Here is a 17,758-nt window from a genome sequence, read left to right on the forward strand (position 1 = left end):
AATTCAGCGCTGCGTCGGATTGTTTCATAGGGGAGCCACGCTGCCCCATCGTAAATCGGGACGCGTTACGATGCGCGGTAGTTTGTACCCAATTAGCTTCTGCAAATAAAGTAACGTCTCTGTACCTTAGCCGGGGTAGATTTGCGAATCTGTGTTAATTAAATGTTTGTCGGGACTCGGTCTAGGGACTTTAACGGCGGATTTACTACCCTACAACAGTTCCCCGTCATTAGAGTGCATTATAACTGAACTCACTGGCTAGATTTACCGATTGTGATACGAGCTTTACATCGACTTACCCCGTTTAAAACCTGGAACAATATAATACACGATACAATCCTCTAATCGCAAGGGAGATGATTCTACGCGAGAAAACAATTAGATATTTCACTCGACCAAATCGAAGCAATCCATGTTTAAGACGGATCGTTACTTCGGACGCTTGACCACGCCAGTTCCGGAAGTCGCTACGAGCTCGCAGGGTTCGCGTCAACCCCCTCGAATCGCTGGCGCTACTTCGGATCCCCGTGACGTGGGATAAGATCTTCTCTCGCGAAATAACCGAGCGGTTCGTCTCTGCCACTTTTCCTCCTCCTCCTCCTCCACCTCCACCTCCTCCATCTTTCCGTTTGTTTCTATCGTCTCGCTCCTACACTCGCCAAGCGATTCTTCCCTCCACCGCGCGGGAGGATCGACCCGTGGCCGCTGCTTCCTCCTTCTTCGTTCCTCATCCTTTTCGCTCCACGGTCGTTTCGGCATATAAAGAGGCGGCGGGGCGAGGGGGGGAAATAAGTATCGGAAAATAGATAGAGGGAAGCTGCGTGATACGATCAATGGAGTCGAGAGAAGAGTCTGTTTATCGTGGAAAGTATCGACATGTTCCAGGAGACACGCGCGCGCCATCGTTGCAATGAAAAAGTAAGATGACTATCGCCGGATAGATGCAGAAGCGTCGCGCTAAACCGAATGTTTAATCGCATCATCGACATCGGGGCCAAGATAGGCTGGTGAGGGAAAAATTGACGATATAACGATGGAAGAGGGATGCTTGGGGGAATGTTGATCAGGTACAGGGTTGGGGTTGATGGTTTCGACGCTGAAAGGGGTGGATACTCGCGTGACGAGTCGTTGGAGGGATTTGGGGTTGAACTGGGGTACTCTATATTTTTCGAACTTTTATTCATTGGCTCCGTCTATTCATTTATATACGGTCATTTCTTCGTTCAAATGTTTTTCTGGTATAATTAATAGCGAAATTAATTAAACTTTTACGCTTTGAACGAATACGCGGTAAGAAAGCTAACGAGAGATAGATGGTAATGGTATCGAGAAGACAATCATTGGTGATTAAAATAGCCAAGCGATGGAAGCTTTAACAACCACTGTTGTTTCAGACGTGCTCAATTAATTGTTCGAAGATGGTTTCTAAAAATACCCGGTACCAGAATAGGTCTTGGCAAGTATGTCTCCTCGTATAGATTCAAGTAGATATATGCGGATTGAAAATTTCTATACGCGGTGACCTCTTTCAATCTTTTTCTCCCCGCACTATGGAATTGTCGTGTACGTTGTCGAGGTTCGATCGAAATAACGCGGGGCGGAATGTTGGCCATAAATTGAACGTTCCATTGTTTCGCTACATCCTTCCATCGCGATTTATTATTGACTCTTAGATGCCGCTTTCGTGCCCGAGCGCGCGAGTATCGCATAAATTATGCAATCGATGCTCTATAGCTTCCAGCAAACAAAGAGATAATCGGCCGAGTAGCAACGGTTGTTAATATCTTATCAGATCGAAGAACGTAAACAAGTGTTATTGTCGTTTCTCGCTTAAATGTACCGTCGATACCATTTCAATGAAGCGTAATCGAGGAAAATCGATTAAAGCGTGACGGTATCACTTTTGGTAATCGCTGGTAGGCGAGAGATATCGAGCGTGGAAGGGCTGAAAAATTAGGACATGATCGCCAATCGGATCATGCACGGCCGATCGTCAGTCTGATCAGTCTCTGACCAATCAGGAAAGTGCGAACAACGAACGAGATGGAAAGCCCTGCTAACGAGTGAAACGGCAATGCAGTTGCGAGCAGCCCGGCCCATGTGTGGCTCAGGTACCCTCGTCAATGATCCTTGGTCCCGATCGTAGGACCGTCCTGAATTCAGGATCGTCCTTGATCCCGAGATCTTCGTTTCGCTTTTAATATCCTGGTTTTTATTTTCTGACCAATGCATCTGACTTCCACGTCATGTGGATTTCTCGTCGATCGTGCGACGGTTACGCGACACGCGAGCTACGGATCCGTCTTGTTCCGTCTCGAACGCATCATCCGGTCGTTTCGCGACTGCCGGTTCGCCGCCACTTCCGCTCGAATCGAACTGCACGCGGAAACTCGACGGGAAGTTTCGAAGGCCGAGTCACGCGCACACGATCCACGAGAAATGGAATATCCACGCTGTTTGTACGTAATTAGCGATACGTAAACCCCTTCTTGCTCGTCAGCCACTGCACCTGAGATTTCTGATACGATTCTGATTCTCTACACATTCTTTTTCATTTCTATAGTCTTTTCTGCCGCCATCCCTCAGTTTATCACCCCCCATCCCAGAGACGGAGCGCCGCGTTCGGTGCTGCGCGACGATTGCTCGGTTCGGCCGGATATCGAAAATCGTTTTAGATATTGTCGGCTCGCGAGCACGTCGGAGGAAATCATCATCGTTAATCACCCGTGTTGCGCGCTACTCTCCATGGGCGACTAGCTTCTCTGGAATCCGAGAAAATGATAATCCATCGTTGTTTCTCGCTCCGATCCGAAAATCAGGTGTACGGCGAACGACGCAATCGCAATTAAACGGTGTATCGCGAGTCAATTACCAGTCGAAGTGAATTTCCTCGAGTCACGCGGCGTAAATTCGATCTTATTGAGATCCTTACTAAATAAGATCCAGCGTGCGTCGCGCGACGATTGAAGGAAACGAGAAGGGCGCTTAACTCCTGGACAGGACTCGATACCGCGAATCGACTTATCGGGAAAAGAATTTCCGGCTCTAAATTATATTCGAGGAAGAAATTCCGATTGAATTATGGAACTCCATTAACCGTTCTCGCGCGGCTACGTCTCCGCTTAATATTTTCCTTTTTCTTTCTTCAAATTATTAAACGTACTTTTTCACGATATTACGTAAATACGGTTTACCCGTCCCCCGCTCTTCGAGCCCATTGATCGACGAGGCTCTGGTTCCCTTCGGTAGCGGGATTATTAAATTTAAACGTTGATTTATATTCACCGTGCCGAAATGACACACTTTCGCCCGTTTCCACGCGTCGTTCTCGTTTTCTCTTCCGTTCCCTTTTGCTTCTCCTCTGTTTTCTTTCTTTTTTTTTTTCCTCGCCTTCTTTCACCCCGAATTCCGGTCTCGAGGGTGTTCCCCGTTTCGTACAACACGCGTCACGTTCGACCCTGTTTCATTAACTTAATTGTAGACCGGTACCTTTGAGTCGGCTGTGTGCACACCAGGCATGTACACGCGTGTCGGACAGGCTGGACAGTCACGCCATCGAAACTCGTTTCGATCGTTACCCGGTGCACCTTTGATATGATTCCACGGCTGATTAAACGCCTCTAATTACGCTATCAGCTACGCGTTAGCCATGGAAAAAAGATCAGTTTTCGATCGTGAAAATCGAAAGACGCGATATCGGCTGACTATCTTTTCTTCCAACCTTTCGAGGATCTTCGTGATCGTGCACGATATTGGAAACATTTGTCGCATCACTCGAATGACATATAAGTTTTAATATAATTTCGTATAACGGAAAGTAAGTTGGATCAATAGATCGCTTTATCTTATTAATATAGATCGAAGAAAGTGAGGCGACAGATATTTCCTTTCCAGTATTTCATTTATGCACCATCGAACCGAGCAATCGTCGTATCCGTCTGGAAGAAACGTATTTTCGTCACACAACTACACTCAAACACTGTGCACAGCATTTTTCCTAAACGAGCCATGTTTTTACGTGACACCTGCGTGCCAGTTTGTCGTGTGCGTGTGCAAATCGTATCAACGAAGATGGGACGCTCGACGTTCTTCACTTTTCACGATCCTTCTCTCTTTCTCTCTCTCTCCCTTTGTTGTACCATTTTTTTTTCTATTTTTATCAATCTATCTCTGTTTCTATCTGCCACTTTTCACCTCACTCTCCCCCTCCTACCCCTGTGATTGTCTTTTTTGTCGAATGTCGTCGCGAACGAGGTCGCGACGACGACGTTCTAGTTGCCGCCACATTTTCCCTTTTCCCTTTCCCAGGCTCTCTATCTCTCTCTCGCTCGCTCTCTCTTTCGATCTCTCTGCTTCGCGATGAGAACGGGTGTGTGGAACGGTGTTTGCGACGACGAGAAGTCGGCGTTCGCAAGTCGCACTCCGGGCTATTCTGTTGCTTTCGACCCTCCTATTTCTCCGTTCGTACAGAAAGTACGTATTCTTTTGTATCTTATTTTTTCTAAATCTTTTTCTTGATGTAAAAGCACACACACACACATATATACACACGTACACACGAACCACCGACTCCTACGTAGCAACCGAACGCTGCGTGCCTTTTGAGAGACAGCACCGTGTTGTTGAGTGAAGCACGTAGTGAAAAGAGAACTTCATTTGACATCCCCTTCCAGGAAGTATCTTTATAGGTAATAGTGATGAGTTGCGATGAGATAAAAAGGAAAAGAACTCCGCCTCGGATGTATCTCGACCACCGTGTACCAACGGTGCTTCGCATCCGACCGCGACACGGTGAATACTCGGGACACCACAAAGGGAACCGTCCATTTGTCACGCAGTTTTTCTATTCACGCTCGTTTAACGCGTGAAAATGAAAATGGAAACGGATTTCGTTACGTACGAATCGTCGTGACTACCTTTCTCTTTTTTTTCACACCTTGAAAGGTTCTCGATTCGTACGTATAAGAGCAATCGATGGATCGGTATATCTACACGCACGGAGTCAGGCGGAAAACTGTGTTAAAACCGTTCCGTCCGAATTAGCCCCGCGGGCAGACGTGAACGATGAATGAGCAAAGCTCTGTTCAATTGGTCGATATTAAGTTGAATCGACTGTGGACTAAACTCTCGGAGTTTTTCTCCCCTCCCATTTTCAGGCATAACTTTCCTCTTTTTTCCCTCTCTCTTTCTTTCTCTCTCTCTCTCTCTAAGCACAAACTCACTTTCGGAGCACCGTAATCGCACGTACACGCAGTGGCGCGGCGATAGCACAAGAGGGGGTACGTACGTATAGCATACGGATTGAAACAGAATGAGAAATGGAAAAAAAAACAGAAACGAACAAAAAAGATGCGAGAGAATAAAATTGTAGAGGAAAAGAAGAAATCGTGTCTGTTGCATAGACGATGTTATCGTGCTATAGCGACAGAGCATAATCGTCTATTCGATGCGGAACATCTTTTTGAAATGTGCAAATGCGTAAGAGGGTACCTGCAGATGCATCGAGCTATGGCTGCGACACTGTAATCAGTTACCAATTGTCCGTAGACGTTTTTCTCTCCCCTACCTCCGATTCTTTTTCTTGCTCCACTTTTTTGCTACACGGCTATACATTGCGATTATATGTATATATATATTATTTTTTTTTCTCTTCCATCCGACACCACGACACGCGATAATTAACAGTTTTATTAGACGAGAATGTCGAAAGATCGCTCGTTTTATCCCACTTGTTTCGCCGGCTGATCGACGACTCCCACGTTTCACTTTTCTCCAGTATGGTTCGAACGAGTTGGATTAATTAGAATGGCAAACCTGTTAGACTAGACCTTTGTACACGCATGACCTAGCATCGTGAACGTTGTATTTCGCTCGCGTCGTCGCGACGGGGACGCCGCGCAATAATTGAACAGCGGAAACGTGTCGGGGCAGCCGGTTATTTCGGCCAACCGCGAAATACCGTCGTTATTGTTGGAACCACGCGGTGTTCTTTCGACGAGCGAGGCTATTCCTGCGGTTACATATCGGTCCTGATTTTTTTATCACCCGCGCGATAAAGTAACGTCGTTGCAACGGGATGCGATACGGTCTCGAATGAAATCCAAGTGTTCGAGGGATCGACGTACACGTTGCTTGAAAAGAAGATTGGTACGCGTATGGAAAACACGCGTAATTAATTAGCAGATGGAATATGTATGTACCAGAGCTTACGCGTTGTCGAGATTTTCCCGTGCAGGAAATTAATTAAAACGCGTGCCCTACGATCGTTTAATATTTCAAGGTACAGGTGTATCGGTGAAATTTTCTCTGAAATATTTCCCGTAGCAAAGTTAACGAACGAATAAGTGGAAAGATCAACAGATTTGTGTACTAGTAATTATTAAACGAGCCAACGATCTTCTCACCAGAGTATTTACCAAACCACTGATACAATTATCCAGATAAGCGAATGTAAAATGAAGATAAAGAAATGCATTTAGTTCTTTAATTAATTTTTGATTCTATAAATGAATTTACTTCGTTAAAATAGAGGTTCTAGTTCTTCTAGTTTGAACATGTCCTTTGCGGGCTATAATTAGAAGCACTGGGAAGGATAATTAAGTGGGCGGGGCGAGGGAGCTATAATCAAAAAGCAAGGGAGGAAGTGGAAGTTGTAAGTGTCAAAACATTTAAAAAATGCAAGGACTTTTACGTCCCGGAATTTCCAAGCTCCGCGATTCTTACAGATTAATCTAATAGCGCCCTGAAGATTCCAATTTCTGCGTCTAACAAGACTTTCAGACTCTTAAGCGGCGAGCAGGGAGAAGGTCAACGAGGATTTTTTCGGTGGTTACTTCAATTCTGTATGCGGCTTGCACAAAGTGGGGCATGCAGGTATGCACTGGAGAAATCGTTGCACGCCTCTGTAATTTTAGCATTCTACGGAACCCGCGATAGGTTAATCTCCATTTAAATTTAGTCAGAGATTCGACCGTGTCGTTCGTTTCATTTAATTCTGAGATATACCAATACACACGAACCATTGCTTCGAAAGTAATCCAAGTGTCATTTATTAAAACTCAAAATGCCAGAGGCCTCGATGTTCATTCGAAAGAGCCTTTGCGAGCGGATCTCGCGAATTCCCCACGAGCTCGAAGGTGCCGAAGTTCTTGGAATTTTTGTGCCTCATTCATACAGTTCAAGTCCCTTGTGCCTTTGTTTCGAAACGTAGTTGACTCGACGGAATTCGAAAGATTCGCCAAGTATTTATCAGGCATCCAAAACCAGGCTACAGTGTTCAACAACTGCGAGGCTTGCCTCGTAAAAATCCAAAAACTTTCGACGTCCGCGCGCCCGTTCGATCTTCGTCGCGTTTCCAGGAAAGAAGTTTCAGAAAAAAATCAGCCCCGTTCGTTCACTTCGCTGCGATTCATCGAAAGAGCCGTCAAAAGGGTCCAGTAAAGTCTTGGCCGTTCGCTTCGACCATTATCGTCGCCACTGGCGGCACTTCGCAGCGAATTGCGCGAACATCTGTTAGGGACGAAGGAAAAAGCAGCTCGCAGCTGGTAGGCAGGGGTTGCTGGCGCGCGCGCGCGCGCGAACGGGGGTTGCAAACTTTCTTGATTGTTCGCCGCGGCGCGGTGAATTCAGCAGGGTTGAAATTGGGTCTCGGCTCTCTATGGGTAGATCCTTTCCGAACGATTTAAAAGAGGCTCTCTCGTGTTCAGTGGCCTGTCCCAGTGGCCAGTGGCCGGTCGAGCAAGCCGCGCATGTACCCGGCTGGCTTCTTAACCGTGGCTCGTTCCAATTTTCCTGGTCGACGACGACCAACTTGGGTCGACGAAAATAGACTAATCACACGGGTTCTGCTTGGGCGCGGGACCCGCGCTGATAACTCGAACGAGTAAGCCAGGACGTACGAGGTTAGAGGCTGGAAAGGTGGCGGTCCGTGATTAGCAGAACGGAAACGACTTTTCGGGGATTTCAAGTTTTCCTACCCGTCCCACTTGTTCTCTTTCTCTCTAGGTTGAGTCTCTCTGGTTGGAAGTCGCGCGATGTTGCGGTCCATGCGGGCTGCGCGCCGTTTTCCTCGCCGACTCGAAACACATTAATCCATCGCTGGTACCGGGGCTGGATGAGACAATATCTGCCGCGGGCCGGAAGGTCCGACGACGACGGGTCTGCTTTAAAAGTCAAATAGACCAGTTCCGCTTGGAGAGCTTAATTAAGTTGATTAACTCACGCTGCGGCTTCTTTGGGGCGATTCGCGCGGCTGCGAGCTGGGCCGACTTCGACTTGGGCAAACTCGTTGCGTTTCCGCGTGTTGTTCCTACCGTCACGTTGCAAGTCCCGCTTCGGAATTGGGAGGTTTGTTTTTGCTAGTTTCGCCCGCAATGATCGGGCTTTTCCACGGAGGAGCGGGAATTACGTTACCCCGCGGTGGTATCCGGGCGCGAGAACTCGACTGGGTCGTATCGCTCGCATTTATATTCAAATTAACGCTAAACGATATAACCTTTTTCATGCTACCTCGTGAGAGGTACGATCCGAACAATTAGTCGTTTCGTTTAAAAACGGCGAGACTTGGAAATGGAATACCGCTTCCGGTAGGAAATGAAATTACGGAGATGAAATACTTCAGGCGACACGTTCGCGAGTTGGAAAAGTATTTGGGATAATGGTTAAACATTCTGGTATCGCGACGTGTAGAGCAACTTTGCCCAGTTAAACGCGAAAGCGTTGTGCGTGCAATAAGCTTTCGCGACCGGGGTTATAGTTGTTCCGTTGTTATCATAGTCGCTTAACTGCCCCCCACGTTCGTTGAAATGGAACTCGTTTCACCTGGTCGAAACGCATAATGTACGAGATTGAAGCAGCGTGCGACGCAGTATTTGCGCGCAAATAGCCAAGGCGATATTTGCATGCCGTATTTTTTACCAAATCCGATTAAGAAACAGTGGATCGTAATAAAAAGGGTTGTCTTCGAAATCGAAATAAATTTCCAGCGAACTATTAGAACAAATAAAAACTTAAGCAGCGAAGAAAATCGGAAAGAGAGACCGATCTCGTTTGACACGGACAGTTCGGGGGTGGCTCTTCCTCCCCACCCATTGCTTCCGCCTTACGAACTTTGTCAATATGTCGACGGCCAGCTGTTACCGTTCGTTCGATCATTACCAGGGCCCGCGGTCCTTGTTCTTACATTGCATTTATTTCGTACGATCGATCCGCGGAGACGGCGACGATGCCCCGAGACCTAGGGCAGCGACGACAGCGACGGACGAGAAAGTGCAAAATACTTTGATCCCCGGCTCAAGCACCGGAATGGCTGAAGTGCAGCCGGTAGGGGTTTTTCTTCTTCTTCTTCTTCTTCTTCTTCTTCTTCTTCTACATCTTCTTCGTCTTCCTCTTCTCCTTTCTTTCTCTTCGCTTTAAAGAGACGTCCCAGTGCCAGGGTGGAGGACCTCGATGCACTTGGGGCGGTGGGACACGGCGGGACGAGATGGCGGGCGTCAGGGAGTAGGGGCTGGGAAAGGGGTTGGAGGCGGCGGAACCCTCGCCAGCAGGGACTGGGTTGATCTCAAAGAAAAGAACTACTCGCGCTGCCGAGACGCTCTCCTGCCAGGGCTTGACCCTTTTTTTAATTGCATCCAGACCAAAGTTAGAAACAGCGGTGGCTTCCTCCTCCAGCGCGTGGGCGCGAGCGAGAAAGGGCGAACGCCGCGCGGGCTCGCTCGGCGTTGAGAGTAAACGAAAGACGAGCGCGGGACAGCGATGCGGCGTGTCCCGTTCCTCGGAAGTAATGATACACGTTTCTAGTGGAGACGAACCGCGAACTCGTACGTGTCCTCCCTCGTTGTTAGGCAGTCGGTAGGAAACGGTGGAATGCAAAATATGTGGGTCAGGGTCGCGTCCCGAGAGCATCGGGTTCGTTTCCTTTTTTATCTCTCTCTCCCTCCCTTTCTCTTCCAATTTCATACGCCTGCCCCCCCCCTCCTGCCCCATCTCCAGCACCCTTTTACTCCCGCCTATTTTTCTCCTTTTTTTCATCTTTTTGTTCTTGCCTCAAATCCGACTTTAATGGGCTCCGTGTCGGCGTATTACACTTTAGATATTATTACGAGGGATTTTTGCGGAGGGGAACCGAGAGATTAGGAGGCCACCCCACCCATCCCTGGATGGCCTCTTCGAAGGCGCGAAGGGCTTCCGTGGTCTTCGTCCTTAATGTTCATTAACAGTTCGTTTGCTTAATCGTGTTTGAGGATAAGCCGGAGCGCGACTATTTTGTCGGATAATTGGAACGCATTAACGGCGGGCGTAATCTCAGCGTCTGGTGCTAGGTTTGACATTATTTCGGGCCATTTTGTTCCTCAATTTGTGCATTAAATGTTCGTTTCTCTTGATTAGCGGGTGTAATGCAACGAGGAGAGCATAAGAGGAGGCAGTGTTGAAAATGTGAATTCTGTAGCAGTAAATAGAGTAATCGTGGGGGGTTGATTTTGATCTCCGCGAAGTCAGAAAGAGAAAAAATTATTTATAACCAATAATATAAACGATACGAATTTTAATCGTAACATTCGATCTGGCCGAAGCTTTACGTCCACGGAATGTACATTTTTCACGATTTCGTCATTATCTCGCATCTAGGTTTGCGGAACGCTAAGTTTCTTGAATGAGCGTTTTATCGATTCCGTCGAATGACATACGAGCCCGAATGCCAACAATAAAAGTAATATTCGCGTGACTGGGACACATTTCATGGCGCAACATACGAGCACGACACATTTCTATGTGGAGTGCTAAATTGACTAAGTAAACTATTAATAATTGCACCTGCTAATCCATTAACAAGCACTTGGTTGCTAAATTAGTCGCATTAGCATATCTCGAGTTAAAAGAGAGAATTTTGCTTCTTTTAAATTTCCAGACGAATTTACATACGAATTTCCATTGCTAAATATACACTACATAAGCATAATTCACCAATCTTTAAATCTTTCCATAGCGATATTACGACTTTCCTCGGAATTTTTCTCCACGGCCACGTACGAATACGAAATTAGAAACAATGAGTTCGCTGCTTTGTTCGAATCGTTCTCGAAAGTTCCATTTCCTACGATCGATAGAAATAGCACATAATCGATAGACCGCTGTCAGATCGCCAGTGGGAAACTAGGCAAACTAAATAAATCTTGCACATGCTACTTTCTTGGTACATCGACTGTAGCTGCGAGAAAAAAGGCAAACGAATTGGGTCAGCCGAGAAAGGAAACCGAATCGAAATCGCTAATAGTCTCGTTCAAACTTTCACGATATGATAACTGGGATGCGCTGTTTCATAATTCAGCAACGTCACGAAGGGAAAAGGTGGAATGTTCATTCTTAATTTACGTTCCATATATTTCATGATCCAATCGCAATTACATCTACGCTTCCTTAAACAGCATTCTTATCAGTAATAATGCTTTGAATAAATATTTAAAAAGACCCATTTACTTATAAACATTTGGTAGCATAGTAGACGTAGAATACCTTTTTTATATCATAGTAATTTCGTAAACTGACATCTTATCAAACCAAACTAGTGAAAATGTCCTTGTAAATGCTTGACCAAGTAGTATAGCTCAATAATTCGTACACCTCTTTAAGTATTTCACTGACTGCTAATTCTAGATCTGTTACGTTTGAATATCTAATTATTTCAAGCTAGTACAACTAAATGTTAAACTACTTGTTAAACGTAATACAGATCGACAATGGATCACGAAATGAAAAATCGCGTGAAACCTTGAGCTCTCATACAGCAATAAATTTCCAGTTCATCGAAGAAGCCGGTTCGATGCCAGAGGGTGGTGGTCTTAAACTTCCGATCTCGAAAACTACACACGCGTCGTTTTCATTTAGAGTCTAAGTTGATAGTTTTGCTTTCGAGTCCGATGGCGAGTCGATCGACTTGAAAATAGCTCGATTCGAAGCTCTAGCGGTGTCAAGCGGAAAGGCGACGCGTGCAAGACGAGGAAGTATGTCGAGGCGTGTTAAATCGATGCACCGATCGTAACAGGTTCGCGCAGATCTACGTCCTGCTCGCTCTTTCTTCGACACGATCGTCTGCATGTCGAACCAGAGGGTTTCGATGCGAGTCAGTCAGCCAGGTTGCGTAACGAATCGTTGTTGAGCCCACGAATCACATCAGCCCAGGTTTGTCCAGCGGATGCACAGGCTCTCGTTTATGAGGAAATCTCTAAAGGACGACGCCAGCCATACTTCATTCAGCTGCGATATTAATAAACCGCTGAAGCGGCCGAGACCGCAGGTCAATTTACATGGCTTAGAATGCCCGCGCAGCGCGAGCAATTATGGTCCAGAATAAATTAGAAGTCGACGACAGCGACGATTATGACGGCGACCGTCCGCGGGAATTGCGAGGACGCTTTTGCGAATGTCAAAAGTCGTGGTATCGACGAATTCTGTCGTCTATATCTCGTTACTCCCTCCGTGCGGCTTGTGGGTGGTTTTTGGTACGAGAAGGGTTGAATCGCAGTAACGCAGGGGCTCAATTTATGTACGATGATCACCGCGATGGGTGGTCGCTTGTTCTCCACCGAACTACAAGCTACACGGTATTAATAGACACTCGTTTAATACGCTCGAACGCGATTCAAGCAAACTTCTTCGATGGCAACTTTCAAGCAACGTGTACGACGCTCGACAGCCACGAGGAATCGCGCGATGCATAAAGAAACGCGTGACACAAGATTCCTTTTAAGACGACGGCATATTACCTTAGCTCGGCTCGGTATTATCGATGAACGACGGGAATACTCGGTTTTCCATGCCTGTTTCAAGCCCGTTTAGAAAACGTAGCGTCGCACTCGAGAATGGTAGATGAAACAACGGGGGATTACGAATTGACAGAGGGGAGGGGGTGGAAAGACAGCCTCCTCGTTTCACACTTTTTTTCTCTTTTTTTTCTTTCTATCTTTCTCTCTCTCTCTCTCTCATTCGTGTGTACACTGTGTATGAAAAAGTAATCGATGCAGATTAGAGACATTAGAGACAGTCGAGACACCCCGCGATTAACCATTTCCCCACCGATGTCTATCTTTCCGAAAGACCCCGAGAACACGGAGGCGGCCGATCTGCAGAGGAAGCTGGAAATGCTGAACAACATGATGGACCAGGAAGCAAGAGCCGAACAGGCACGACGACAGATATTGTACAATATAGGCCACTGTAAGTACTCGCCAAGTCACTGTTTTTAAGTGGCTGCTGTTTTATTCGAATACTCTCTATCTCTGTTGCTCTGACGATGTACGAGAGGAACGTCCCCGATCAATTGTCACACCCGTGCGCCGTCACACTTGCGCTAATTTCATTTTCCTTTCCGACGCGGCACGGTTCGTAGGGCGTATTGTGGCGCCGATACGAACGTTATCAACGAATTATCGTTATATTTTTTTCGTTTAACGATCCTCGTGTTCGAGTTCAGTTGAGTTTCTGTCCGACACCGTGTCTTGGATGGCGCGTCATTGCTACCCTTTCGATGGTAATGCGTACTTTCAATTATATCTGTGCTTCTTTTATCTACTTGTTGCTACGTAATCTTTCAAAGAATTCCTAATATCATTCCATACGTAAGTTTTGCTATCAATTAGTAAATCTAACGTAAAGTGTTAATCTTCCCTTAAATTTATAGAAGCAAGTAAAATGTTCAGAATTTATCAGTTTTTTACAGATTCACGAATATCCTGCAGCTTATAACCACGTCGATATCGTTACGATTCTTTTTCAATATTCTTTTTATTCATCGTACCCAAAAGTCGCTTGGACGCTATTCTCGGTTAGCGCAGTAAACGCTCCGTATGTTGTCAGCTTTTCGCATAAAAATCGATTTGAACGTCACGCTAGACTCTTTTTCCTTTCTTTCATTTTTCATCCGCGATCATCGACCGTAAGGGTACTTTGTGCAATTGCAATTGCATTATCCACCGAGTGTGCACGTGGATACTCTCACCCAGAAAGCACGGTACGAAACGCCACCCCTATTGTGGTTATCGACCATCGACAATCGTCGGTAACTTACCCCTAAAAATTCAACCCCCGTTCGGAAGGATCTCTCGCCACGATCGATGCACCCTTGGCATGACCGGAAATCGTCGACGATACATTCTTTTTTTCTCTCTTCCACGCAGAGAAAATTGTTTCCTTTTTTCTCTTCATTTCGTTCTTGCAATCACTTTATCCCCCTCGTTTGTGGATCTCCGTTAGCACCCTGAACGAAAATTTAAAGCTACATACCCCTGACACGTAAAACACCTCGACGTCAACGATCGAATCGCATGGACATTTACTGTTTCTCTGTTCCCCGCTGTTGCACCGTTTTCAATTCTCGGATTCGTTCAATATCGACCAATTCCGTCCCTCGATGAACCGCCGTGAAAATGTTCGCGAGTCGCGTAATTTCGGATACGAAGACGACTGTCGCTTATGATTATATCCTCTCTCCCGTCTACCCTGTTTGAAATCGTCGTCTCGAAACGTTTCGCGCCCCGGGGAAAGCGGATAGAAAGAAAACTCATCGTGGTTCGTTTCCAACGTTCTCTTCTTCGAAAGACTTTACGATTCTTTCAGCAAATTTATCTCTGCATTCTTAAACACACGTACACACACGTATTTATATATATACACAGAGAGAGGCACACACGCAGCTATATCGCATATACAAATATATTCGATTTTTCGCTTCGAACGTGTTTTATGATTAATTATGATAGTATTGCGAGGAAAGTGGTTCCTCGAATCGCACGAAGAAGTTAGCGAGTTTGTTCTGCTGCATTGAAATTTTCGTTTCGCGACGACTCGAGCCAGTGAACGATCGTTCGCCGGAGATTTGCGCTGTCCCGCGGTAACATTAAATTTCAATTCCCTTTCAGCGGGCTACTCGGAGGATTCGGACTATACGTCGGACCTGAATTATCCAGTAGGCGGGCAGGGTGCAAACAGCTCAGCCTCGCAGTTTCGTACCGCTGCCAACCAATTGGCCACCCCTCAAAGATCCCTCGAGACCTCGAGAGAAAACAGCTACGAGAGGGACGATCATCAGGTATTGCTCGATCGATACGTTGTCATCTGTGCTCGTTAACTGACAACAGTCTCGATATCGCTTCTCTCTTCTGCCGATCCGATCTTCGACGATTAATCGCGGAACGAAGTTACCCTTCGAGCGTTCGTTTGACTAAATTTTTTATGTCGCAAAAGTGTGGTATATCGAGGTCGAAAAAATATCGAGGATCTGGCCAGAGTTAAGGGTGAAATCTCGGCTGTGCAGTTGGCTGAACGAAACGTGCTTCATCGCGTAACCGTATTTAATCGATTGTGCGTGCCATCAGATTCCAGCTACCGTCGGAGGAAGACTAGCTCCGAGTAATTACGGAGGCTACGGTGGATCGAGTCACAGTCCACGATACGACGAACCGTACCCCGAAGAAGGTCCACCGCAAAGGTATTCTCAGTCTCAGCACGCTTCAGAATCTTCCGAGCCACTCTTCTACAATAGTAGACCAAGACACTATAAGGAATACAGGTATTTGACATTTATCGAGCCTTAAAACAGAACACGCACACGAGAGATCGATCTAGAGTCGCACACAGAGTGTATAAGTGGTCAAACGAAAACAGTTATTACAACCGAAACTTCTCTCTTCTCTTGATACAACGAGTAGCCGTTCTCTTTTTCCCTCTTTCTACTCTTACTACTACTACTACTACTTCTTCTTCTTCTTCTTCTTCTCTCACTTCTGTCTCCTTTGCTCTCTACTGCTGCGTAAAAAGCAATGTAAAGTTACTGTTGGATGTGAAGCGACGAGAGTTACTAGGGTCGTGCATCGAGAATCGTTTTGGTCGCAACCAATTTGCACGACCCTAATCGCGACTCGCGTGACCACTCGAAGAGAAAAACGTTTATTCTTTCTTTTCTGCCTGATTTAGACGACGGAAGCACACGTGGGATTACGAGGACAGGTACGAAACAAGTACCCCAGCTCTGTTTCGTGAGAAATTTCTACGATTTTCATCGCATAACTCGCATTCTCGATAACAATAGATCACACGTTTCATCTAGCGTTTCTTTCATTAGCGTGTCACCGTTAGTACCTGCAGTACTACTCCTTGGTGCACCATCGAAACAGCTTTTACGCAAACACATCACACAATCCATACAAACACACGTGTAATTAATCGTAAAGCGTAGAACAACATTTTTGCAGTTGCTTAGATCCTCGAAATTTTTCTCGAATCGTTCATAGCAGATCATTCTTTTTCATGTTTCTCTTGTTTTTTTTTTTTTTGAAGAAGCTGAAAAATACACCATGTTCACCCGTATACCTCGTTAGAACGGAGAGTAGAGTCCGAAGATGTTAACGACGATTTACTGCAAATTGAAGTGCGATAGTTTAGCGTTTAATGGGTTAAAGAGAATGCAGCGAGCATCCACAGGTAGTTGCATGGCGCAGTTAGTGTCGCAGCGGGCAATTCCGTGGGAATCGTTTGGAATGTATTTTCAGCGAGCGTCGTCATTTAACGCGGGTCACCTCATCTCCGCTTTCCACCTTTTGCTATCCGATTGTCGAGACTTTGCCTGATCGTTGCCCCGTGATTTTCAGCCAAGACGGTTGGTACAGCGAGGGCTACGACTATCACGGCACGAGAGTCGACGAAACGAGGATCTACAGCGATACGGAGTATTATCCGAGCACCACGACGAGCACTTCCAGACGAAGAGGTAAGATATAGCCGCGCGTCTATTCGGATGAGCGCGTACCTCGTCGCATATTATCCTCGTTTTCGACCAACAACGGATAATATCTTATTGCTTTCGGTGAATTGGGGATTTCGCGTGCACACAGGATGTTCTACGAGTATCCGTACAAAATTTGCATCAACCTGCTTCAACACACTTTCATCGAAAAGCCTATCGTCTTCGTACGCCAAAAATCCAATCGTATAGCGTCCTGTCTGTCGAGCAAGCTCGGAAGTACGTAGACGTCAGTCTCGTATCGACAAAGGTGGTCAACGTTTCGACAAATAAATACGTATAACGTGATATCGACGTCGAGAGTGTCGCAACAATTCTGGCGTCTAATAGGACACTGACATAAACATATTCGCCGCTGAGTTGGCCGCCAGCCTGCTTTTGCGTTAGTGTCATACGAGACGCCAGGATCGTTGAGGCATTTTGTATCATCGAATTTGTTCGCTAAACGAATTATTACACCGGCATCACGGCTCTTGTCTGGTAAAACGTGTACACCAACCCTGCGTTCTCTGCACCGTACGCGCGAGGCGCGCGTGGCTTCTAAAAATGATAAAAGCGATCGTAACGCGGTTTATTTCTGCTCTCTGAACAGGTCCCCACAGAAGACCGTCTTTGGAGAGACAGATGACTTTATACGACGATCATTCTTATTATACCGACGGATATAGCAGCGACGGGAGGGTGGGGAAAATGAGCGCCACGTATCCGGAATGCCAGACGGACATTAGGTACAATGAATACTACGATACCACCGCGGGATACGGTTTTCAAGATGAAAGGTGGGTTCACATTAAGTATCGTTTGGCTTTGCGTTTTATCTCTCGTTTGCATATAACGGAGGATACCACAAAATGCGAGATGGGGTCAGTAAGAATTACCGCCGCGTCTCCGGAAGTGCGAGAGTAAATCTTTCGCAATTGGCCGCTGCTCGATAAATCTTCCTTTACCAAAGACATCTCAAACGGC

The 17,758-nt window shown here is 46.2% G+C and overlaps 1 protein-coding gene across 1 annotated transcript in view; it reads left to right on the top strand.

Annotated features, from left to right (window-relative positions):
- The window catches only part of LOC143422398 (phorbol ester/diacylglycerol-binding protein unc-13-like), a 72,684-nt gene extending 55,141 nt beyond the window's left edge, over nucleotides 1–17,543 (top strand). The window contains exons 6-7 of the mRNA XM_076892995.1: nucleotides 16,641–16,759; nucleotides 17,385–17,543. Coding sequence (XP_076749110.1) covers nucleotides 16,641–16,759; nucleotides 17,385–17,420 — 155 coding nt within the window. The 3' untranslated portion in view covers nucleotides 17,421–17,543. The remainder of the gene's footprint in view (nucleotides 1–16,640; nucleotides 16,760–17,384) is intronic.
- Nucleotides 17,544–17,758: the final 215 nt, after the last annotated feature.

Source organism: Xylocopa sonorina, chromosome 3 (genome assembly GCF_050948175.1).
Source record: "Xylocopa sonorina isolate GNS202 chromosome 3, iyXylSono1_principal, whole genome shotgun sequence".
Taxonomy (NCBI): Eukaryota; Metazoa; Arthropoda; class Insecta; order Hymenoptera; family Apidae; genus Xylocopa; species Xylocopa sonorina.